At 49.8% G+C, this 25,435-nt stretch overlaps 1 protein-coding gene across 8 annotated transcripts in view; it reads left to right on the forward strand.

Annotated features, from left to right (window-relative positions):
- The window catches only part of SPAG9 (sperm associated antigen 9), a 74,535-nt gene that overhangs the window by 17,544 nt on the left and 31,556 nt on the right, over nucleotides 1–25,435 (forward strand). For 4 of the 8 annotated variants that reach the window (XM_038757353.1, XM_038757355.1, XM_038757354.1 and 1 more), the window contains exons 3-5: nucleotides 9,058–9,128; nucleotides 14,698–14,792; nucleotides 20,585–20,735. In XM_038757353.1, the coding sequence (XP_038613281.1) occupies nucleotides 9,058–9,128; nucleotides 14,698–14,792; nucleotides 20,585–20,735 (317 nt within the window). Of the gene's footprint in view, nucleotides 1–9,057; nucleotides 9,129–14,697; nucleotides 14,793–15,473; nucleotides 15,811–20,584; nucleotides 20,736–25,435 lie in introns of those variants that run through there. The other 4 variants (XM_038757357.1, XM_038757359.1, XM_038757358.1 and 1 more) reach the window with 2 other exon arrangements.

The following is a 25,435-nucleotide window of genomic DNA, read 5'->3' on the forward strand; positions in this document are numbered from 1 at the left end:
CCCACACCGAACTCCAGCCTCTGGAGGGCCGCCTCATTCCACAATCGGGCCGAAGGCAGGGGCAATAATAATAATAATAATGATATCTGTTAAGTTCTTGCTATGCGTCAAGCCCTGTACTAAGTGTGGGTCAAGATAATCGGGCTGAATAATAATAATAATAATGGCATTTATTAAGCGCTTACTATGTGCAAAGCACTGTTCTAAGCGCTGGGGAGGTTACAAAGTGATCAGGTTGTCCCACGGGGGGCTCATAGTCTTAATCCCCATTTTACAGATGAGTGAACTGAGGCCCAGAGAAGTTAAGTGATTTGCCCAAAGTCACACAGCTGACAAGTGGCAGAGCCAAGATTTGAACCCACAACCTCTGACTCCAAAACTCGTGCTCTTTCCACTGAGCCACGCTGAAAGTAGTCCCTGTCCCGCGTGGGGCTTGCGGTATATGCAGGAGGGAGAACAGGTATTGAATCCCCATTTTATAGGTGAGGAAACTGAGGAACCCAAAAGCGGAGTCACTTGCCCAAGGTCACACAGCTGGCACGTGGCAGAACCAGTTTTCGAACCCAGGTCCCCCGATTCCCAGGTCCGTGCTCTTTCCGCAAAGCCACCCTGCTTCTCCGAATCTCTTTTCGGATTTCCCCAAGTTTAATAGCACAAATAATAATACTAGTAGTACTTGTTAAGCACTTCTCTCGTGCCAAGCATTGTTCAAAGCGCCGGGGTAGATACACGTTAATGTGGTTGGGCGCGGTCCCTGTCCCACACGGGGCTCACGCTCTTAATCCCAATTTACAGATGCTCAGAGAAGTTAAGTGATTTGCCCAGGGTCACACAGCAGACGTGCGACAGAGCCAGGATCGGAACCCAGATCCTTCGGACTCCCAAGCCTGTGCCGTATCCACTAAGCCACGCTCCTTCTCCTGTTGCCTAGGACTGATCCTTCTATCAGACCATTCCAAGTCCCTGGACTAGTTAGTGCCCACGCTGTCCTTTCTGGGCAGGCGTCAGCCTCTTCAGCCCCCGCTCCCTCCCCCCTGAAGCAAGAAGAGAGTCCCGCTGGGATCCTTCCAGCTTTCTCTTCTTCCCCTGAGACTGGGAAGTTCAACTTCTCAGGGCCCTCCGGTTTCCTACCGCCCAAAGCCCTTCAGTTGTCACATGACGATAAACCGTACAGTTGCAAGTCACGTTTCTTATCAAGAAGTGATGGTCAGAACAGATTCTGTGGGTTCCCCCTGACTATGGGAGGTTCACATTTTTGATTGTTCCGGGACTATGGGGGAGCACGGAGGGAATGCCTGAGCCTCACGTGGGGTTCAAGAGGCCTTCCGAACCTCGCTGTGAGTTAGAAACAGGACTCGGGTCCTCTGCCTCTCGGGGGTCTGGAAAATTGGCTTCTCCCAAGTGGGTTTCACCACCCAAGATGAGAGAGAGAATCTGCTGCACATTGAGACTGACTTTTGGCTCCTAGACAAGTTTTGTGTTTTGTTTTTTTTTTAATGGCATTTATTAAGCGCTTATATGTGCAAACCACTGTTCTAAGCCCCGGGGGGATTACAAGGTGATCAGGTTGTCCCACGAGGGGCTCACAGTCTTAATCCCCATTTTGCAGATGAGGTAACTGAGGCACAGAGAAGTTAAGTGACTTGCCCAAAGTCACACAGCTGACAATTCTAGATTGTGAGCCCGCTGTTGGGTATGGACCATCTCTATATGTTGCCAACTTGTACTTCCCAAGCTCTGCACACAGTAAGCGCTCAACAGATACGATTGAATGAATGAATGAATGACAGTTGGCAGAGCCGGGATTTGAACCCGTGACCTCTGACTCCAAAGCCCGGGCTCTTTCCACTGAGCCGCGCTGCTTCTCAAGTTCAAGTTCCGAGGAGACAGACCCTGCTTTGAGCCACGAATCCTGCCCTCACGTTGTCCTGTTCGGGAAGTTTTGCGGAGAACCCGTGACTACCCTGTAGATACTCTGAGAGCCCTAGGGAGGCCAGCAACAGAACCAGGCTACCTCAAGTCAAATCAATCAATCAATCGTATTTATTGAGCGCTTACTGTGTGCAGAGCACTGTACTAAGCACTTGGGAAGTACAAATCGGCAACATACAGAGCCAACAATGGGCTCACAGTCTAGAAGGGGGAGACAGGCAAAAAAAAAAAATCAATCAGGCACTGATATTTATTGAACATTAGTGTGTGCAAAGCCCTATTCTATATGCTTGAGAGAGTATAATAGAGTGGATAGATGTGATCACTTGTTTGTTAAGCATTTGTTAAGCGCTCACTATGTGCAAAGCACTGTTCTAAGCGCCGGGGAGGATGCAAGGTGATTAGATTGTCCCACGTGGGGCTCACAGTCTTCATCCCCATTTTCCAGATGAGGTAACTGAGGCACAGAGAAGTTAAGTGACTTGCCCAAAGTCACACAGCTGACAATTGGCGGAGCCGGGATTTGAACCCATGACCTCTGGCTGCCAAGCCCTTCCTCTTTCCATAGAGCCATGCTGCTTCTCTTGTCTACAGGGGGCTTTCAAACTTTTGGTGCTACCGAGGTGCTGTAGAATGGGTGCCCTTGGGTGCCAGGGCAGACTGGGGGTGAGGGGGGCATTGAGAGATACGGCACGTACGGGAGAAGCCGAGTGACCCAATGGATTAGTACAGTGCTTTGCACATAGTAAGCGCTTAATAAATGCCATCGTATTATATTATTATTATAAGAGTGTGAGAGATCGGGAGTCAGAAGGGCCTGAGTTCATCTGCTCTTTGATCTTGGACGAGTCGCTTCATTTTTCTGTGCCTCAGTTACCTCGTCTGTAAAATGGGATTTGAGACTGTGTCCCGTTACCCGCCCCCGGATGTGGGACTTGGATTGTGTCCAACCTGATTACCTTTTATCTTACCCAGCGCTTAGTACAGTGCCTGGCACCTAATCAGCGTTAAAAAAAATACCACAGGAGGCGGGGGGGTTTCCAAGGGTGGCAGCCCCTCCTCTGGCGTCAGTTGCGGAGAAAGGGCCCCAGTGGCTTCCAGCCTCGGAGCCCGATGCAGGCCCGAGCAGTGGAGCCACCATCTCGGCAAGTCCATTTACAGCCCACCCTATTGGACTCCAAAAGGAAGGGGCAGGTGGGCGAGCTGACCAAAAGATGAGGGGCAAAGCCTTTGGGGAGGGGAAGCTGGGGGGACGAAGCCAATGGCTTCAAGTTAGCGCAAGGAAATGAAAAGTGGATCCCAAGAGCCAAAATGGGTTAGAAGAGCCATTTCTCCTGCCGTCAAGCCTGTCCCCACCTCTCTCAGGACCTCTCGGGTCTCTGAGCTACGTCATCTACATTTTCACGTATGACTGAACTGAAGGTGGATCTCCAACAATCCGTACCTAAAGTCTGGCGTGTCAAGGGACGTTGTTGGTAGGAGGAGAGGTTTTATGGAAACACTGAATTTTGATTCAAGGGTGCCTTAAAGCAGGAAAACCTGGGGAATCTTGGGCCTGGAGAAACGAAATCTCTAGCTGGCCACGCAAACCGAGGCTGGGTACAGGTTGGAACGTGGTGTTTTAACGCAGAGAAGAGAGGTGCGTTCACACGATCACTGAGACCTTCCCTCTTCAGAGCTGATGCTTTCTTGTTGTGTTGTTGTTGTTGTTGTTCTTGTTGAAGAATGGTTTCATCCCCAAAGATGGAGGCGCTTTGTCTCTCGGGTTAGGCAGAGCGAAGGACCGCTTGTCATGGGGGCGGTCGCGGAGATTCTTCCGGATTTTAATGGTGAACTTTGTCAGAGCTGGGGAAGGCTTGAGGCCTGAAAATCAGAAGCCCTGATGGAAATGGTGAAATACAGCTGTAGAACTTGAATGCATCTCTGATAGCTATTGCCTCTCTCTCCACTTCCTCACTCCATTCCTTATTCATTCATTCAGTCAGTCGTATTTATTATTATTAACAATAATAATGATAATGGCATTTATTAAGCACTTACTATGTGCAGAGCACTGTTCTAAGTGCTGGGGAGGTGACAAGGTTGTCCCAAAGGGGGCTCACAATCTTAATCCCCATTTTACAGACGAGGTAACTGAGGCCCAGAGAAGTAAAGCGACTGGCCCAAAGTCACACAGCTGACAGTTGGCGGAGCCAGGATTTGAACCCATGACCTGTGACTCCAAAGCCCGGGCTCTTTCCACCGAGAGCTTACTGTGTGCAGAGCACTGTACTAAGCACTTGGGAAGTACAGGTCGGCAACATATAGAGACGGTCCCTCCCCAGCAGCGGGCTCACAGTCTAGAAGGGGGAGATAGACAACAAAACAAAACATGTAGACAGGTGTTCTTAATTTGGAGATTATACAGTGTGTTGAGTTTACTGCTTATGTTCCACACTGGAATGAACCTCGATGCTTTCTCGAGTCGTTCAGTTGTATTTATTGAGCGCTTACTGAGTGCGGAGCACTGTACTAAGTGCTTGGGGAGTACTAGTCGGCAACATGTAGAGACGGTCCCTACCCGACAACGGGCTCACAGTCTAGAAGAATCCAGACGAATCCTGCCGATGGCTGGAATTTTCTTCTTTCTGAGCATGGGGGGCTGTCGGCCAAAAAGAGGAGCACGCCGCCCAGGGCCCACTCCTATCCAGAGCCACGTAGGCATTTGTGTCCCTTGTTCCATCCTGAGGATCACTGCTAATGGAATTTGCTTCTAGGACCCCAAAGCCATTGTTCTTGGAATTGAGTTTCCGGAGAATAGCATGTGCTTGAATGTGGACTGGGCTGTAGTAAAGTATTTAGGAAGCCACCTCGCCGCGTATGTAGGGTCGCGCACGGCAGTTCAGTACCGTCCTAGGTGTAAAATATGGAAATGCTGGACCCGACACTCTCAGTCACGTGAAAGAACAAATTCTCTTTAGGAGAGACACTTGTAGAGCTCATTTTTTGACTGGTGGGAGTTCTTTGGAACTAGGAGGGTCGGAGGAATTTCAAAGCCAGCATTGATGGAGGGATAAAACGTCAAAAAAGTTGCCCCTTATTCCCAGAAATTATTTTTGTTGCCTTCGTATAAGCTGACAAGAAATCTCACTGTGGTAGCAAAGCGTGTAAGTTCAGATTTCGCTCGTTTTGAGGAAATGCCCCAGGACGGTGCATCCTCGCTCAGGGGGCTACCCGGGCAATGATCGCTCATTTACTGGTTTTCATTTTTAAAAAACCAAACTTTGGGGTCTTCCCTCCGGAAGCTGTTTTCTCCGGGACTGACATTATGCCCATGGTGGTTCTGGGGCCCAGGCACACGCCCCTGATGTCCTCCAGCCCAGCAGGGAAGCGGGGAAGAGTTTGATGGTGGGAAGACCAAATAATAAAAGTAAGAAAGGACTGGGGAGCAAAAGCCAGCAGATTGGTCCCTCTTGCAAAGCAAGCTGGATATTAGTTTGTCTTTTCGAGGGATCAGAAAATAGAAGAACCACTGGGAAAAGTGATTTAGAACAGTGCTTTGCACATAGTAAGCGCTTAATAAATGCCACTGTTATTATTATTATTATTATTATTATAAAATCGTGGAAAATGTCATACCCAGGGTCACGCTGCGGGGCTGGGGCCTGGCTTCTCTGCCATCGGTGCCCCGGATGGCCGCCAGGGGGCAGTGCGGCCTGTGGCCTGCTTCTAATCCCTGCTCTGCCATTGGCCAACTCCCTGTGACCTAGTAATAATAATAATAGTAATAATAATAATAATAATAATTATTATTATTACTATTATTATTATTATAATGGCATTTATTAAGCAATTACTATGTACAAAGCACTGTTCTCAGTGCTGGGGAGGCTACACGGCGATCAGGTTGTCCCACAGGGGGCTCTCAGTCTTCACCCCCATTTTCCAGATGAGGTAACTGAGGCCCAGAGAATCAATCAATCAGTCAATCAATCGTATTTATTGAGCGCTTACTGTGTGCAGAGCACTGGACTAAGCGCTTGGGAAGCCCAAGTTGGCAACATAGGGAGACAGTCCCTCCCCAACAGTGGGCTCACAGTCTAAAAGGGGGAGACAGAGAACAAAACCAAACATACTAACAAAAATAAAATAAATAGAATAGATATGTAGAAGTAAAATAAATAAATAAATAAATGGAAGTGAAGTGACTTGCCCAGAGTCACACAGCTGACCATTGGCAGAGCTGGGATTTGAACCCATGACCTCTGGCTCTCGCCATCGAGCCACGCTGCTTCTCATCCTATGCTGCTTCTCAAATTGGTCCCCATTTTACAGAGGAGGAAACTGAGGCCCCGATACTTTGATCCTTAGTCTTCCTCCTTAGGCTGAACTTATGTTGCCAACTTGTACTTCCCAAGCGCTTAGCCCAGTGCCCTGCACACAGTAAGCGCTCAATAAATACGATTGAATGAATGAATGAATGAACCCCTTGTGGGACAGGACTGGTTCCAGTCTGATTGCCTTTTTATCTGCCCCACCGCTTAACACAGTGTTCGTTGTGGGCAGGGAACACATCTACCGACTCTGATGTATTGTAGTCTCCCAAGCGCTTAGTACAGTGCTCTACACCTAGCGCTCAGTAAATACGATTGAATGAATAATAATAAGAGTAATAATAAATGATTGCTTGCTTAGTACTAGTGTTGGGTGAAATACAAATAACGCACTTAAAACAAGTTCCAGAAGAGGGCGCTATAGTCGTGAGAGGAATAATAATAATAATAATGGTATTTGTTAAATGCTTACTATGTGCAAAGCACTGTTCTAAGCGCTGGACATTTTTTAAGCGCTTACTAGGTGCAAAGCACTGTTCTAAGCGCTGGGGGGATACAAGGTGATCAGGTTGTCCCACGTGGGGCTCACAGGCTTCATCCCCATTTTACAGCTGAGGTAACCGAGGCCCAGAGAAGTTAAGTGACTTGCCCGAAGTCACCCAGCTGACAAGTGGCGGATCTGGGATTCGAACCCATGACCCCTGACTCCAAAGCCCGGGCTCTTTTCCACTGAGCCATGTGAGCCTCCCAGTAATAATCCTGAAATCCTGAAATAATCCTGAAAAGCTTTATTTTTGGGGATGGGGAGAAGAGCTACTCCGAAATAGTACTATGATTAAAATAATAATAAGCACATTACCCTGTCATCTAGCGGGCTGTGTATATTGGGGAAAGATTTCTTAGGTCTGTAATCCAGTGTTTGGATTCCTGTGTTTGCATGTGGATTTGCTTCCCTTATTCACCCCTCTCGGCCCCATAACACTTATGTAATAATAATGATGGCATTTATTAAGCGCTTACTATGTGCAAAGCACTGTTCTAAGCTCTGGGGAGGTCACAAGGTGCTTAATTTAGCTTTAATTCCATTTGTTCTGATGACTTAATAATAGTGGCATTTATTAAGCGCTTACTATGTGCAAAGTACTGTTCTAAGCTCTGGGGAGGTCACAAGGTGCTTAATTTAGCTTTAATTCCATTTGTTCTGATGACTTAATAATAATGATGACATTTATTAAGCACTTACTAGGTGCAAAGCACTGTTCTAAGCACTGGGGAAGTCACAAGGTACTTAATTTAGCTTTAATTCCATTTGTTCTGACGACAATAATAATGATGGCATTTATTAAGTGCTTACTATGTGCAAAGCACTGTTCTAAGCGCTGGGGAGGTCACAAGGTGCTTAATTTAGCTTTAATTCCATTTGTTCTGACGACTTAATAATAACGATGGCATTTATTAAGCGCTTACTATGTGCAAAGCACTGTTCTAAGCGCTGAGGAGGTCACAAGGTGCTTAATTTAGCTTTAATTCCATTTGTTCTGACGACTTAATGATGATGGCATTTATTAAGCACTTACTATGTGCAAAGCACTCTTCTAAGCGCTGGGGAGGTTGCAGGGTGATCAGGTTGTCCCTCGGGGGGCTCACAGTCTTCATCCCCATTTTACAGATGAGATAACTGAGGCTCAGAGAATAATAATAATAATAATGGCATTTATTAAGCACTTACTATGTGCAAAGCACTGTTCTAAGTGCTGGGGAGGTTGCAAGGTGATCAGGCTGTCCCTGGGGGGGCTCACAGTCTTCATCCCCATTTTACAGATGAGATAGCTGAGGCCCAGAGAATAATAATAATGGCATTTATTAAGCGCTTACTATGTGCAAAGCACTGTTCTAAGCGCTGGGGAGGTTGCAAGGTGATCAGACTGTCCCTGGGGGGGCTCACAGTCTTCATCCCCGTTATCCAGTTGAGATAACTGAGGCCCAGAGAAGTGAAGTGACTTGCCCAAAGTCACACAGCTGACAGTCGGCGCAGCCGGGGTTTGAACCCATGACCTCTGACTCCAAAGCCCGGGCTCTTTCCACTGAGCCACGCTGCTTCTCACATGTAAGCAACGCGGCCCAAATGATGGAGCCCAGGCCTGGGAGTGAGAAGGACCTGGGTTCTGATTCCGGCTCTGCCACTTGCCTCCTCTGGGACCCTGGCAGTTCATTTAACTTCTCCGTGCCTCGGTTACCTCATCTATAAAATGGGCATTAAGACTGTGAGTCCCATGTGGGACAAGGACTCCGTCCAAACCGATTTGCTTGCATCCACCCCAGCGCTTAGTATAGCCCCCGGCACGTCGAAAGCACTTAGCAAATGCCACAATTATTGTTATTGTTTCTGTAATTTGTATGTATTATTTATCTCTCCCTCTAGAGTGGGAGAAGGGAACGTTTTTACCGACTTGGTTACATTGTGCTCTACCAAGCGCTTAAAATGGTGCAGAGCATAAGTGTTCAGTAAATATGATTGATTAAATCAGATGGGGAGTTCTCCAGAGCCAATTAGCAATATTGTATGTTTTTGAAAGATACCATTTTTTTCCGCTTCATAGTACAATAGAAGGAAATCCCTTGAGCGTCTTAAGGATGAAGGAGGAATGAAATGTTATTGCCTCTCTTCTGTCTCTCAGCCGGTATGCCTCGACCCAGAGCTGATTTGGAATTGTGAAAATCTGGTTTCAGTGCAGAATTTTCTCCCCCCCAGATTCCCTTAGTTAGCAAAATTGGGCTCGTAATCCCATTTTTTGTATCCATTTTATTTCAGTTGGCCGGTTAGAGGAGCGAGAGGCTGAACTGAAAAAGGAATACAATGCACTACATCAGAGACACACAGAGGTAAGCCTCGGGGTTCTCCTTATAATGTGCATGTTGGAGTGAATAAATTTGCCCTGCAAACATTTGGGGCGCAGTAAAATTCCCTGGAAACGTAGTCACCGTAATTTGGGGTTTTGTCTTTGTTTTTTGTGGTACTGTGTGCCTTGGTTGTACTACGCGCTGGGGTGGACCCAGGTGGGAAGTGGGATCTAGGGGACATTTGTGTCTTAGTGGAAAGAGCCCGAGCCTGGGAATCGGAGGACCTGGGTTCTAAGCCTGGCTCTGCAAGTTGTCTGCTGTGTGAGCTGGGACAAGTCACTTTACTTCTCTGTGCCTCCGTTCCTCATCTGTAAAATGGGGATTCAATACCCTTTCTCCTTCTCTCCTTTATGCTTCAACCGTGAGCCTATTGTGGGACAGGGACCGTGTCCTCCTGATTAACTTGTGTCTACCCCAGAGCTTAACAGATGCAATAATCATAATAATCAGCCGGCTCTCATCTGAATGAGAATAATTCTGCACACCCAGTGTTTCTGTGCCTCACTGACTAGACTGATCGGAGAAGCAGCGTGGCTCAGTGGAAAGAGCCCGGGCTTTGGAGTCAGAGGTCAGGGGTTCAAATCCCAGCTCCACCGATCGTCAGCTGTGTGGCTTTGGGCAAGTCACTTAAATTCTCTGTGCCTTTACCTTATGGGGATGAGGACTGTGAGCCGAAAGTGGAACAACCTGATCACCATGTAACCTCCCCAGCGCTTAGAACAGTGCTTTGCACATAGTAAGCGCTTAATAAATGCCATCATTATTATTAAAGGAGCCTGGGAAATAGACAAACCTCCCGGGCTGAGTGAGCATTCCAGTGGGCAGCATCGAGGCCTGTCCGCGGGGCCGGGCGTCCTGCTCAATCTCTACCACATTCAAATCAGATCCTAAACTTTTTTTCGGTGACCATGCAGGTCAAAAGGGCCTCCTCGAAGGAGGAAGTTGGCCACCGGCCAGGAAACCCAGATCCCGTGGAGAAAGCATGGAGGTGTTTGGGCTGTTAAGGTGGACCGCCTCGTTGGTTTTGCCTGTGGACGAGGAGACGGCTTCCTCTCCATCCTTCCCATTGCCACCCTGATGGAAGTTGTTGTCCCATCCCTGCTGGATTGGCACCCCAGCCTCCTCACCGGCCTCTCCCTGCCTCCAGCACCTGTCCCCATCCAGTCTGTTGGCCCCACAGTTCGAATCTCTAAGCACCCTAAGCGGCCGACGGGAATGCCCCTAAAGTATTCCCCGACCACTTCCCCGCCTTCCTAAAAGTGGCACTCGTTTGTGATCCGTCTATTTGCATCGATGGCCTACTGGGGTACGGTATCATTCGTGCCTTTCCTGTCACGCTTCCACCTGCTATACCGATGGTAATCTGCATCTTCCGGTCTGTCTCCTTAGATGGTAAGCTTCTCGAGGGGAGAGCCCGAGTTTGCCACGTAGATTGGCGGAGCGCTCGGAAGGACCTCGGGAAATGCTGTCGGTGATGAGGAATCGGAGCTCATTCCACTGATGAGCCCCCACCGAGGAGTCCGAAGGCGAGGCCTAGAGCAAGGGTGGTCGTCTCCCGGGACCCCAGAGCCGCAGCCCAGATTGTAGTGGGGGGGTCAGAGCCCGGAGAGAGAAGCCCCAGGAAGCCGGGGATTTTGGGCCTCGTTTCTGGGGGCTGTTCCCGGGACCTCAGTACTGTACCTCACACTCAGTGGGTACTCAGTCAATCCCACTGGTGATGGTGGCGACATCCTTTGATCTGTCCCAGAAAAGTCCATTCTTAAACCACCTTCCCCGGAGTCCCCGTGTAGTGGTCCACCTGAATCTTGAGTCTTGAAATCTATAGGCTCCTTTGACGTGGATGATCCACTTTGCTGATCTCATCTGCCCCGTCTTTGCTCCCACCGCCTCCCTCCCTGTTGGGTCCATTCTACCCTCGGGCGTTCTTTAAGCCTCTCCCCTTTCGCCTCTCGGTGGTTCGGTTCTTTCTCTCCGGCTCGCCGGTCCGAATATAGCCTCCCTTCCCACGTCCCATCTGCCTTCCCCTGGCTCTCCCCGGCAAGCACCAGCAAGGGTCTGCAGGCCACGTCCCAACTCGAGTCATTTGCCCTCCTCCGAGGACCAGAAATTGCCCCAAGGTGAGGCGGGGCCTGGCCCGTCCACCCTCCGACGGCCCGGAGCGACTCAAAGGCCCGCTCCCCAATCCCTCGAGGCTCATTTCTGAGGAGCCCCAGGGCCCGCGGCCCCGGCCGGTGGCTAGCTGACGGGGAGAAGGCCGAGCTCCTTCCCGAGATTCAGAGGCCTGCGGCTCTGCCCTTGTCCGTATGTGGGTTGCCTTGCTCTTGGCCTGGGCTACGGAACATGGGGGACTTTTGCCGTTCGCCCGCTCCCCTCCCTCCCCCAATGGCCTGATTAATCCAGCTTCCATCCCCCAACCTGTGGGACCCCTCCCCGATTCGGCGGCGGGGTGACCGGGGAAGGAGCCATCCCCGGAGTTGAGTGGCTCGGGGTCACCCTCTCTCCCTTCCAGCACCCTGCATGAGTGGATTCTCCCCCTCTAGACTGTAAACTCACTGTGGGCAAGCAATGTGTCTGTTATTATATTGTACTGTCCCGAGTGCTTAGTACAGTGCCCTGCCCACAGTAGACACTCAATAAATAGGACCGGCCGGCCGGCTGGCCAGTTGATTCGGCAGTGCAGCTACCCTGTGTCCTGAGGCAAGGGGGCCCTTCCACTTAGGCCTAGCGTTGGGGCTCTTCCTTTAAAAAAGAGAGCATATTATCAGCCAAGTCCACGGTGGCCCCCATGCCACATGCCACCAAGGGCTGCAGCGGTGGTCCAGGCCCCGAGCCCTTTCCTTCCCGTCTTCCGCTTGCACGGCAAAGCTGGGGCCGCCTCTCGAGGTGACCCCCTTCTATGGACCGTGACCCCTCCGTCCCTCCAGCCCCGTGAAGAAATCCTCAGCCGGGCTCAACGCCACTTGTGTCCGGCGGCACCTCTCCCCTGTCCCCCTCCCCGCCGATCGCCCCTCACTGACCCTTCTGTGATCCCGTGGCCAGGCGGCCCCCGCTCTGTGCCTGGGATCTGCCCGACCTCTGTCAGAAGGGGAGAAACACAGCTAATTCTGTCTTTTTCACCCTCCCTCGACGGGTGAATGGTCTCCACTCATTCGTTCATTCATTCAACCGTATTTATTGAGCGCTTACTGAGTGCAGAGCGCTGTACTAAGCGCTTGGGAAGTACAAGTTGGCAACATATAGAGACGGTCCCTACCCAACAGCGGGCTGACAGTCTAGATCATGCTGCTTGAAGGGCAGGGAACGGATGTCTTGATTCTGCCGAACTCTCCCAAGCGTTTAGTGCAGTGCTCTGCACTCAGTAGGCACTCAGTACGTGGTGTTAAGTGTTTTTCTTTAATCAATCAATCAATCGTATTTATTGAGTGCTTACTGTGTGCAGAGCACTGTACTAAGCGCTTGGGAAGTACAAGTTGGCAACACATAGAGACAGTCCCTACCCTACAGCGGGCTCACAGTCTGGAATCCTCTTTATTTGACGTATTACCGACCACCTACTTGAACAGGGGACTTTCTGAGGAATGCATCCCCCTTGACGACCTCCCGCCCCCAATCTTGCCCCTTCTCTCCCCCCACCACCACTGAGGTGCAAAGCGGCAAGCGGAAGTGAAGTCAAGAGGGTTTGGTCTCTCTTTTTTTTTTTTTAATGGTATTTGTTAAGCGCTTACTTTGGGCCCGGCACCATTCTAAGCCCTGGGATAGATACAAGCTAATCAGGTTGGACACAGTCCATGTCCCTCATGGGGTTCTGCACACAGTAAGCGCTCAATAAATACGATTGAATGAATGAATTTTACAGATGAGGTCACTGAGGCCCCGAGAAGTGAAGCGGCTTGCCCAAGGTCACACAGCAGATAAGTGGCCGAGGTGGGATTAGAACCCATGACCTTCTAATAATAATAATAATTGTGGTACTTGTTAAGCGCTTACTCCAGGCCCGGGCTCTGTCTACTAGAGAAGCAGCGTGGCTCAGTGGAAAGAGCCCGGGCTTGGGAGCCAGAGGTCACGGGTTCTAATCCCAGCCCCGCCACTTGTCAGCTGTGTGACTTTGGGCAAGTCACTTCACTTCTCTGGGCCTCGGTTCCCTCATCTGTAAAATGGGGATTAAGACTGTGAGCCCCCCGTGGGACAACCTGATCACCTTGTAACCTCCCCAGCACTTAGAACAGTGCTTTCCACATAGTAAGCGCTTAATAAATGCCATCATTATTATTATTATTATTATTAGAACAGTGCTTCGCACATAGTAAGTACTTAACAAATGCCATCATCATTATTATTATTACCAGGCCACACTGCTTCCCCAACAAAGGTTCTGACGACAGCCGCCTCCATGACGAAGGTTTCCAAATTGGACTGTAGCAGCGTCCCTTCCCTCCCAGGCTGGCTCACCCCAGAACCTGCCCGTGCCCGTGCGGGCCCCTGCAATGTAATTAGCTATTCTTTTCTAAATTTCTGAGCCACATGCCTTTGTTTTCCTTGGTTCTGTGGGAAAGGGTTTTGCGTCACTGCTGGCTAAAAATCTGGTGATTGACTTCTGGGTTGCGACTAGCACGTTTTGAGGGTCAGAAGCAAGCCTGAAAAAAGGAGCATGCTTGGAAACTGGGATGAGGGGTCGAGATTTCTTTTTTCTTGTGGACCGTGTTACTCTGAACACATGGCGTTGGCATTAGAAATCATTTTGCCCCTTCATTCGTTAATTCATTCATTGAGTGAACTGGAACATTCAAGGCTTCACTGGTTTTTGAAGAATCCCAGACTAAGCGTACCCTGATTAATTCCCAGAAATAAACCTCCCCCCCCCTCCGCCAGCCCAAGTCAGGCAATTCTCATTTCTAGTGCTAGGAGGCCAGCCTTTCTGGGGCATTACATTGCCATCGAGAGAGAAACTTCCATAAAAGTCATAAGATCCGTGGTGTCAAACTGAACTTTATGGCTTGCTGAAGTGTTGCGAGTATCTACTTTAAACAAGCCCAAAAGAAGTGGACGAGCTTATTAAGATTAAATCTCCTTCACCCATTTTTTCTCTCAGGGGAAGGAAAAATCACCAAGGGATAAGTCTTTCTGCCCAGGAGAGTGCTCCTGTTCTCAGTTTACTTTCTGGGTTTCGAAAAAGGGCATTCCTGTTCAGAACCAATCTCCTCCCTTTCGGGGAAGACCTCGTGGGGATTTATCATAAACTAAAGCTGTCAGCTTCTGTATACCATTTTCAACCCTGGGGATAAATTTGGGGGCTGGTTGTAAAGAGGTTTGAGGTAAGTTATCGGGTGACTTAAACGATACCGTAATTTCCAAACGAAAGTTTTTGCATTTTGATCTATCCGTTATTTTTTCATCTTTTTTTTTTTCTATTTCTTCTCCCCTCGTCCCCGCAATTCAATTGTTTGGTAGTGGCTACAGCTCAAGGACATTAAGAGAAATAAGCCACATAAGCCATGACCGAGTTGCGGAGAGCTTTCTTTCTAATTTGCACATCTTCTTCTTGTCTAAATAGATGATACATAATTACATGGAGCACTTAGAAAGAACCAAACTTCATCAGCTAACTGGGACTGATCAGCTGGAATCCACAGCTCACAATAGAATTAGGTAAGCTTTATCCTCTAGTACTCCCCAAAACAGGCGGAAAAAATTCCAGCCATTTGTTCGTTTAGTCCGTCCTTTCATCTTGGAACAACGGTTAGAGAGCTCTGTTGTTTGCCTGGAATGCAGTAGGAGAGGGCAGAGCAGAAGAAACCCAACCAGCCTTTTTCCGCGGATGGGGAAAACCGGGGCCATTTCTGCAGAGCCGGGTCTCGGATTTCATTCATTCATTCATTCGATCGTACTTACTGAGCGCTTACCGTGTGCAGAGCACTGGACTAAGCGCTTGGGAAGTACGGCCGGCCGGAGCTCCGTGTTCCCGGAGACGGGCGTTTGAGTCTCTTCCGCGGGGTTTGCGGCCCTGCCTAAACTTTGGTTTTCCCGTGGAGATTGCCCGGCTGGCCGGACCGCTTTCGTTGCCGAGCAGCGGGGCTGAAAGGGCCAGCAGGGCGCCCGTTTGATGTGGCAGCCTTTTGCGAATCAATCACCCTGATGTCCAGCCCCGCAGCCAATGAGCGGAGCCGGCGCCGAGGGGAGGAAGGGGAAGAGTTAACCGGGCGGGCGGGCGGGCGGGCGGGCGGCCGTCTCCCGGGGCTGCTGCAGAGATGCTGAAGAAAGCGACGGCGGCGGCGGCGGCAGAGGCAGCTCCGGGTTGTGAGGTGGGGAGAGCGGGATGATGTCATCACCCCGGAGCTGCTGCAGCGCCCAGCCGAGAGCAGAGCGCTTGCCGCCAACGGCATTGTTTTTGTGGTAGCGGCGGCTGAGTGACAGGCTTCCCCTCCGAAGGACCCCCCCCCGCCCCCGCACCTCGGCCCCCGGGTAGCCTTCTCGGTGGCGGCCTTTCACCATGCCAGCACAGCGCCATGAATCCGGGCTGCATGCTGCTGTTTGTGTTTGGCTTCGTTGGCGGGGCGGTGGTTATTAATTCCGCCGTGCTGGTGTCGCTGTCCGTCCTGCTGCTGGTGCACTTTTCCATTTCGACCGGCGTGCCGGCTCTGACGCAGAACCTGCCGCGGATCCTCAGGTACCCTGACCTCCCCGCCGGCCGGCCGACCCACCCGTCCGTCGTCCTCCCTCTCTTTCTCCCTTCCGACCCGCCTCCCTCCCTCCCTCTTCCTTTCCTCCCTCCCTCCATCCCTCCCTCCAACCTCCGCTTGGTCAGGACAGCCATTCCGGGTTTTTGCTCTCTAATCCGCTCCTGAGCCTTTTTCTATTCACGGGCTGGAACAATGGGAGCAGGCCGAAGCGGGAGTCTCCCGTGCCCTGCCAGGCGGGAGGTCAGCCGGAACCCGGGGCCGAGACTGTGCGGGTGAAAGCCAGTGCCCGGGGATTCCCTGGCCTGGATCCGAGGTCGAGGTGGTCCGCTTTCAAGGTCGGGTGGCTCCGTACGGAGGGCCGGACACCGAGTTGGTGTCGTCTCTGACCCCGGGACCCCAGCCAGGGCTGGTCCAGATGTGATTTCTTGGGAAAGCATCAGGGTTCGAGGCTTTGATTTTTCCCCTTCTGTGGCCTTTTGCCCAGGGGTGGGAGCCTGAAACACCTGGGCGAGTCTGCTCTTTCACTTAGAGGTTTATTAAGGTAAATTTAAGAACCTGCAAGTTTGTTCTTTTTTTCACCCTATAAATGCTGTCAACTTTGAGCGTATACGTCCCTCGGGGCAGTCAGACGGTTTCTCTTTATTTGGGCCCCAAAGCTGTGAGAGCTTATTCACCGTTGTCCCATCAGATGCTTGTCTTTCTCTTTTCTTTGTAGACTTCAGTGGCAAATGGCCATGGATGTTGGGGTTATGTATGTGTGCGTGTGTGTTTTTCTTTTTCTTTAATCCATGTAGTTCTCCCCTTCATTGTACTTGCCCAGAGCAAGAGCAGCCCGTTTTGTACATTTTAGCGTTTCAGTTGGAAAGAACAAAGAAAGTCTTGATCCCTCAGAGGTTTCCTTCAGGCGGTGCTAAGTGCAGGTCAAATTTTGTCATCCTTTTTTGCCCGAGTTTTGAAGCGGAGCCCCAGAAGGCCTCGAAAACAGGTCCCTGCAGATCAGCAGCCCCATCCATCCAAGCTGAGGAGTCCGGAGGCTTAGGCAGAAACCCACAGCCACGGGAAGCTCAGGGAAGGGAGAGAGAGACTCTTGTAGAGGAAGTCTATTCCCATTGCTGCTTCCGGGTAATCATTATTTTCAGTCCGGTCCATCAGATTCCCCACCAGCTCGGTGTGGTAACTCGTGGAGATTGGCCTAGAGCCTCGGCCTTGTGAGTGTTTGTGGGTAGAGCGTTTTACTTGTGTTAAAAAGGGCATTCTTTTAGCTCCAGAGTGAAACACAGTACGGTATTTTAGAGATCTATGGGAGGCTCGACTGTAAACCCCTTGAGGGCAGGGATCAGAAACTACTAACTCTAAATTACTCTCCCAAGCACTCAGCTTAGCGCCCTGCGCACCATAGGCACTCAATAAATATCATCGCCTGTAGGGACAAAGAGGAAATTGAATCTTGCCATTTTTGCCTAGGTATTTGGAGAAGTGATTTTCCCTTTTTCGAGAACACGAGCATTTGCAAAGATTGCAAGATTCTCATTTTTCCCACTCAGCCGAGCAGAGCAGTGGGCAACCGGGCTAGGCCGTTGACAAACCTTCCCCCTTGCTCAGCTGCCGAAGCGAGCCGCGTCTCGCCCCAGTGAAGTCAGGGGTCCTCGACTCGTACGGACCTCGGCCTGGGAGGGCAGCCCCTCGGGGAAGGGACCAGATCGCTCCTGTAAAATAATAATAATAATTTTGGTATTTGTTAAACGCTTACTATGTGCAAAGCACTGTTCTAAGCACTAGGGAGGTTACAAGGTGATCCCATGGGGGGGCTCACAGTCTTCATCCCCATTTTACAGATGAGGTAACTGAGGCCCAGAGAAGTGAAGCGACTTGCCCAAAGTCTCACAGCTGACAAGTGGTGGAGCCGGGATTTGAACTCACGACCTCTGACTCCAAAGCCCGGGCTCTTTGCTCCATCCTTTCACGCCGGCAGGCCTCTCTGCCACTCTAGGGCTCATCTCGGTTTGAACGTCCGCGATCACGGTTCACACGACGCCAACGCAGGCCCCATCAAGTCCCTCAGAAAGGGCGTGATTGGGAGCCCGGCCTTTTCCGCTTCCTCCCCGAAGGCTTCCATCTTTGAGCCTAAGTCTCCTAAGTCCAAGCCGTCAGTGGGAAAAACGTTTATGCGAAGAGGCCAGGACCGCAGCTTATCCAAAAATAGTAACGATTAGCCCCGAAGGGTCAGTCCATTGACTGATCCCAAAGATGACAGGGAAAGCACAGCGTGAACCGTTTATGAAACGGGCCGCTCTTGCTCTGGACAAGTAAAATGAACAGCAGAACTAGATGGATTAAAGAAGAAGAGAAACACACATGCACGCGCACATAGCCCCAACATCCATGGCCACTGAAGTCTGCAAAGAAAAGAAAGACAAGACAGGTTTCAGAGGGTAAAAGGTGCCGATTTGGTGCTCAGAATGGAGGTGGCCCTTGGGCCCGGGCCGGCCGGGAGCTCTGCAGCCTTGCTCTCCCCGCCCACGGCCCTCCTCCGTCGCGGGGCAGTCGAAGACTGGGTCATCATCATCATCATCAATCGTATTTGTTGAGCGCTTACTATGTGCAGAGCACTGTACTAAGCACTTGGGAAGTACAAATTGGCAGCATATAGAGACAGTCCCTACCCAACAGTGGGCTCACAGTCTAAAAGGGGGAGACAGAGAACAAAACCAAACATACTAACAAAAGAAAATAAATAGAATAGATATGCACAAGCAAAATAAATAAATAAATAAATAGAGTAATAAATGTGTACAAACATATATACGTATATATGTATATATGTGTACATATACATATATATGTATATATATACATATGTATATATATGTATATATACATATGTATATATATGTGTATATATATATATATATATATATACATATGCATATATATGTATACAGATGTCGTGCCCGGCATCTGCTGCCTTCCATGGGCCACCTGGGCGAGGCCTCGCCTGGGTTCCCGGGGGTCCCGGACCACTCGATGCCCGCTCGCTCTTAGTTTGGGACGAGGCAGCGCCCATTTTGAATTAAAAGGGAGCCCCGATGTAGGTGCAGGTTGTTTCCTTGATGGAACAGATTGTAGTCCTCAAATTCGTCGGGGTTTTTGTCTTCCCCAGGGACCAGTCACCCCCCACCATCCTGTAGGATGCACTTTTCTTCCTCGTGCGGCGGCCCCTTTATTGATACAGATAGTATTTTTGGTCAGGGGCCGCAGCTCCCCTGCTCGCCCCTAAAACAGTGTGGATTGGAAACGCCTCCCTGAATAATAATAATAATGATCGCATTTATTAAGCGCTTACTATGTGCAGAGCGCTGTTCTAAGCGCTGGGGAGGTTACAAGGTGGTGAGGTTGTCCCACGGGGGGCTTGCAGTCTTAATCCCCATTTTACAGATGAGGGAACTGAGGCCCAGAGAAATTAAGTGACTTGCTGCCCAAAGTCACACAGCTGACAAGTGGCGGAGCCGGGATTTGAACCCATGCCCTCTGACTCCAAAGTCCATGCTCTTTCCACTGAGCCACGCTGCTTCTCTGGCACACCACTGTCATTCACCCTTGATTCCTTGATTAGAGAAGCAGCTTGGCTCAGTGGAAGGAACACAGGCTTTGGAGTTAGAGGTCATGGGTTCAAATCCTCGCTCCACCAGTTGTCAGTTGTGTGACTTTGGGCAAGTCACTTAACCTCTCTGTGCCTCAGTTCCCTCATCTGTAAAATGGGGATTAAGACTGTGAGCCCCCTGTGGGACAACCTAATCACCTTGTAACCTTCCCAGTGCTTAGAACAGTGCTTTGCACATAGTAAGTGCTTAATAAATGCCATTATTATTATTATTATTCCTCCATTCTCTCCCTGACCATCTTAGTTCCTTTCCATGAGCGAGCCTTAAAAGTGGAAATCTTTCTGTTGTTTTTTGGTTACCTCCAGCGTTTTCTTGGCCGGGCTCTTTAGAAATCCCTTTGACCCCTTGTGGAATCTCCCTTTTCCAGCTCACCTTTAGGATGGGGACTTGGCCATCACCCCATTGCATATTTTTTCGAATTACAAATGTTTTAAGATAACTGCCCCCCTATTTTCTTCAAATCTGTGGTGAGGTATCTGTGAAGCAGTGATTGGATCCTGGTAGTGTGATGATGGTGCTTTTTTGTAATCCAGCACTTTTGGTGGGTTTGATAACAGGGCCGCTGCAACTCCATTCAAGAGTCCCCCTAAAAGCAAAGCTCTAATGTAAGTGCTGTATCAGTAAGATATATTTTGAAGCGCTACTGCTTGGTAAGCCTCTCAGCGGAAAACCGAACGGTAGTTCATTACCAAGCGAACAGTGTCTAAAGAAGGAGCCAAACAGGGTTACTTAGAATTACTTACTGTGCTAAATAGATCTGCCCTTATCTGGGCTAAATTGCATCGGGCCCGGAGGCCAGAAACACTCAATTCCAGCCTGTCGAAGTGCTTCAGAGGTCTAGGAGGTGAGGGAGGTTTTTAAGCCAAAGGAAACTTTGCCGTGGAAATTCATTCGCCCTATCTGGGTGGCCACAAAAAGAAGAGCCTTAGAAGCGGGGAGTGCTGAATTTTGTTTATGACTAAACAAACTCAAATGCAACCTTTATGGGAGAAACAGAGACCCATTGTTGGCACCATTTTCTGCGCAGCCTGTAAATGCCATGGGTGTTCCCTGCAGGATCGAAGTTGAAAGCTTCCTTTTTTTTCCCTTCTCCCCACAGGAAGGAGCGTCCGATCTCTCTGGGGCTCTTCCCGTTGCCCGCAGGAGATGCGCTGCTGACCCCGGACCCCCAGAAGGGAGCAGAGACCCCCGGATCGGAACATTGGAAATTCCATGAGCTCAGCCAGCCCCGCTCTCACACCAGCCTGAAGGTGAGTTTGTCGGGCGTGCCGGAGTCGTCCGCGTGCTTCGGCCACCCCCGGAGCCAACTTGGTCAGTGCTAGTTGGCAGCAAAGTTACAAAAAAAAAACCCACACAAACGTTTATCATAGGAAAAATCGGAAAGGTTCCCTGCCAGCACATGCGTTTGAGCCTTTTCTTTGCAACTGAACTTCGATCCTAAGGTGGTAAATGATCTTCAGAAACCTTTTTGTCGTCCATTTATGTTATGTTTATAAAATCTCATTTTATTTATTCATAAGCTATCTGACTTATTAAAAATGGCACCGGGCGGCAAGCATTGATACAATGCGGCACCTTCCGTGCGTCTGTTTTGTGTATAGCGGACTCCGAAAGGGTATTCTAAAACAGAGCGGTGAAAAAGTAAACCACCACCCTGTAAGTTATAAAGCCTTTGCCCCTCAAGACGTGTAATTCATTCAGTCGTATTGATTGAGCGCTTGCGGGGTGTAGAGCGGGGCTCGGACGACAGAGCACGGGCTTGGGAGTCAGAGGTCCTGGGTTCTAATCGTGGCTCTGCCAGCTGTGTGACTCTGGGCACGTCACTTCACTTCTCTGTGCCTCAGTTCCCTCATCTGGAAAATGGGGATTAAGACTGTGAGCCCCATGTGGGACAACCTGGTTACCTTGTATCCCCCCAGTGCTTAGAACAGTGCCTGGCACATAGTAAGCGCTTAATAAATGCCATCATTATTATTATATTATTATTATTATTATTATTATTATTTTGGCCAACTTTGGGCAGCTGTAGCAAGAGACTCATAGACTGGCGATGGGATGGTGCCCTCTTCATCTCCCCTTCTTGCGGGACTTATCCTCCCCGCCCCGATTTCTTCTCTCCTTCACCCCTCCTCACCTCTTGTACGCTCTCTTCCAGTCGGGAGATGCTCTAGATCCGCCTCCCTCGTGATGGGAGCTCCAGGCCCTCACCGTTCCTGCCCGCCAAGGCGTCTGGCCAAGAAACGTGGCGCGGGCCAAGAAATAAAAGAAATGCCACGTCTGAGGTTCTCTTCCCTCAGCAGGGAATTTCAGGGTCCCGTTTGAGATTCTGAAGCCACTGGCAGTCGTATTTCTTGAGTGCTAAACGCTTGGGAGAGTACAGTAAAACAGAGTTGAAAGACACATTCCCTGCCCACAGGAGCTTGCAGTTTAGAAGGGGAGCCAGACAGCAATATAAATAAATCAATTATAGCTAGGCACATAAGCGCTGCGGGGCTGAGTGTGGGGTGAATAGAGGGTGCAGGTATGAGGGTGACACAGAAGAGAAGCAGCGTGGCTCAGTGGAAAGAGCACGGGCTTTGGAGTCAGAGGTCATGGGTTCAAATCCGGGCTCCGCCACCTGTCAGCTGTGTGACTGAGGGCAAGTCACTTATCTTCTCCGTGCCTCAGTTACCTCATCTGTCAAATGGGGATTAAGACTGTGAGCCCCCCGTGGGATCACCTTGTAACCTCCCCAGCGCTTAGAACAGTGCTTTGCACATAGTAAGCGCTTAATAAATGCCATCATTATTGTTATTATTATCATCACTCAGACGGTCCTAGGAGCGAACCGCCACTGGGGTCTTTACCTCCGTTTCCCCGGGCGCTGATGATGGGTGACCTGCGCCTGCCGGGAAGGCTTTGGTGGCAGCCGGCCTGGAGCTAAACACTTCGGCAACCAACTTTTCTGAGGCATCGGGACTTCATTCAGTCGTATTTATTGAGCGCCCACTGTGCCTGAGCTCTCGGGAGAGTGCAATACTACAATAAACAGACACATTCCCTGCCCACGTCGAGCTCACTAGACTTGCTGGATTCAGACATCTACATTCCCTAGGTGGATGTCAGGGTGAGACTCCTGGGAACATAGGCTCTCCAAAGTGCTTGGGGGCAGGCAGGGAGGAGAGCCGAATCGATCAGTGGTATTTAGTGAGCGCTTACCGTGTGCGGAGCACTCTACAAAGCTCTTGGGAGAGGACCCTACAGCTCGGTTGACACGTTCCTGGCTCCCGGGGACCTTCCGGGCTAGAAGGGCGCTGTGTTTTCTGAGGAGATGGCAATGAACTAGCCCAGACTGACCCTGAGGTCCGCTGCCGCAAAAGAGGCACAGCTTGGCAGCTTCAACCCGAAAAATATTCCTCCCCAAGACGCTTTCGCTGGTGGAAATCTCAGCTCTTCGAAGGGTCTCACTTGGGTGGGTTCCCTGCAAGGCGGCAATGCAGTATTTGAAACGTTTTCCCCTCCCTTGACATTCCGAGGCAGCCGGCGGAATAGGCGTTGCTCCTCACCCTCGCCTGGAATATGTGACTTAGGCTTTTTGGTAAACGTCTGAAGGATTTCCGAGCTCCTGGTGCCTTCTGACACCTCGTGTGTTTGCTGTTGTTTTTAGTGGCTGTTGGCTTAATTGGATGCTTTGTCCAGTGCCCCGGGAATTCTGTGAATGTTGCTGTGTAAATACGCCGTCGTGGTGATGGTCTTCGGATGGTGCTCATTTCCATTCAAGCAGTGGTGTTTATGGAGCACTTACTTTATGCACAGCACTGTACTGGGCACCTGGGAGAGTACAGTACAACAGAGCTGGTAGACACATTCCCTGCCCACAACGGCGTTTTTCTGTTGCTTTTTAAAGTTTGGTCTTGAACGGCCAGAAACTGGTCTCTCTCGGTTCTCCAGCGGGTCGAGTTCCCCCGAGCCGTGGGTGAAGGGACCTCCAGCACCCTGAAGGTCGGCTCTGCCCTTTCCCGGTTACAAACGGGCACAGACCAATGGGTCTGCCATTGTGCTGCCTTTTTTTTCCTTTGAATTGAGTCTTTTCCCAAGAGGAAATCGCTCCGTTTTCCAAAAGGGCCATTGTGGGGAATAGCAAGTGCCTGACTGGGAACGAATCAGATCGCCCACGTGGGTGTCTTTGTTGGAAAACCGACCGTGTTTTCTCACTGAGAATACAGTGCCCTTTTCACCCACCGTTTCTCTCATTTTCCCCACGGGTGATGTGGGGTAAATGCTGCGCGGCCCACTGTGAGTTTTCACTCTGAGATTTCTTGAAGCATTTCCTACGTGCCAGAGCACTGGGGTAGATTCAAGAAGCAGCATGGAGTCAAAGGACAGGGGTTGTAATCCCGGCTTCACCATTGGTCTGCTGTGTGATCTTGGGCAAGTTGCTTCATCTCTCTGCGCCACAGTTTCCTCACCTGTAAAATGGGTATCAGATAATTGCTCTGGCATTCCTTAAAACTACCCAAATACCTCTGAGTTGGAATGACCTCTAGACTCACCGTACTGTCTTATATCATCTACTTTCATGCCCCAAATAATTTCCTATGGTTTCAGATAAATAGTCACTCGGTGTCCCATTGTCATTAGAATTGCTTTCAGCGGTGAGCTTCCCAGCACTGTGGTCCTAAGAGACCATCCCGTGGGCACCTACACTTAATAATAATGATGGCATTTGTTAAGCGCTTACTATGTGCAAAGCACTGTTCTGTACACTTCTATGTGTAAATCGCTTTGTCCCCACACCTTTCCAATTTTCTTCCCTCTGCTCCCTCATTTAAAGCAGACCGCTTGCCATTTTCCAGCCTATCGCATATTAAAAGGAAATGGCGAATTTTGCCAAAAAGAGAAGTCCTAATTACTTTTACAACGTTAAGTCCTGGAATACTCTCCCACCAAGACTCCAGTGTTCTAATTCTCAGTAGATATTTATTCCCAAAAGTAATCCTGAAATGCCTTCCAAGGCATTAGCCCATGGTAGAGAAAATATCGGTAGGTCTGAGTTAATATCTTGTGGCAGATGTTCAGTTTTAAAACTGCATTCAGAGCTCCGATTTCCCCAAAAGAAAAAGAAAAGTCTTGGGCTCAGAATTGGGGTTCATTTTTGCCTTCCTTTGGCCCAGGTTAGTTTTTGTGTCTTTAATTATGATTCTTCTCCTTATTACTTCTACTGGCAATAATAATGATTACTGTCATCTAACTGAAAAATATTTCAAATTTGCAGCCCAGTTTTGGTTTTTTTTTGGTATTTGTTAAGCACTTACTATATGCCAGGCACTTTACTAAGTGCTGGGGTGGATACCAATTAATCAGGTTGGACCCAGCCCAGGTCCCCCATGGGAATCGCAGTCATAATCACCATTTTGAGGGAACTGAGGAACAGAGAAGGGAAGTGACTTGCCTAAGGTCACAGAGCAGGCAAGCGGTAGAGCTGGGAGCCCATTCTGGAGAAACGGTAGCACGGGTTACCAGACTTACCATTGGCAGTAATACCAAACTGCAGGGTGAAAATTCTCCCAGCACTTGAATCCACACTGGGACCCTTTTTCTCATTTGAGAATTAGTGGGTTTCTTCTCAGTGCCGTACATTCCTTTACTGTGGTTAAACTTGTTTTAGAAAGGAAATGTTCAATCATCTCTCTGATTTGATTGGGGTTTCACAGCTCGACTAGAAACCTGAGGGCCATAACCGCGGCCCTTACTGTTTTTCTCCGGGCGTCCTCCTCTCTCCCCTCACTGTCTAACCCTCCCGCTCTCCCCCTTCCAGGCCTCTGGGTCACTGTCTCTCCCAAATCCTCAGGGCTGCTTTTTTTTTTATGGTTCTTGTTAATCACTTACTATGTGCCAGGGACTGTACTAAGAGCAGGGGTAGCTATAAGCTAGTCAGGGTGGACGGAGTCCCTGTCCCAAGTGGAGCTTC

This window comes from Tachyglossus aculeatus, chromosome 15, assembly GCF_015852505.1.
Source record: "Tachyglossus aculeatus isolate mTacAcu1 chromosome 15, mTacAcu1.pri, whole genome shotgun sequence".
Taxonomy (NCBI): Eukaryota; Metazoa; Chordata; class Mammalia; order Monotremata; family Tachyglossidae; genus Tachyglossus; species Tachyglossus aculeatus.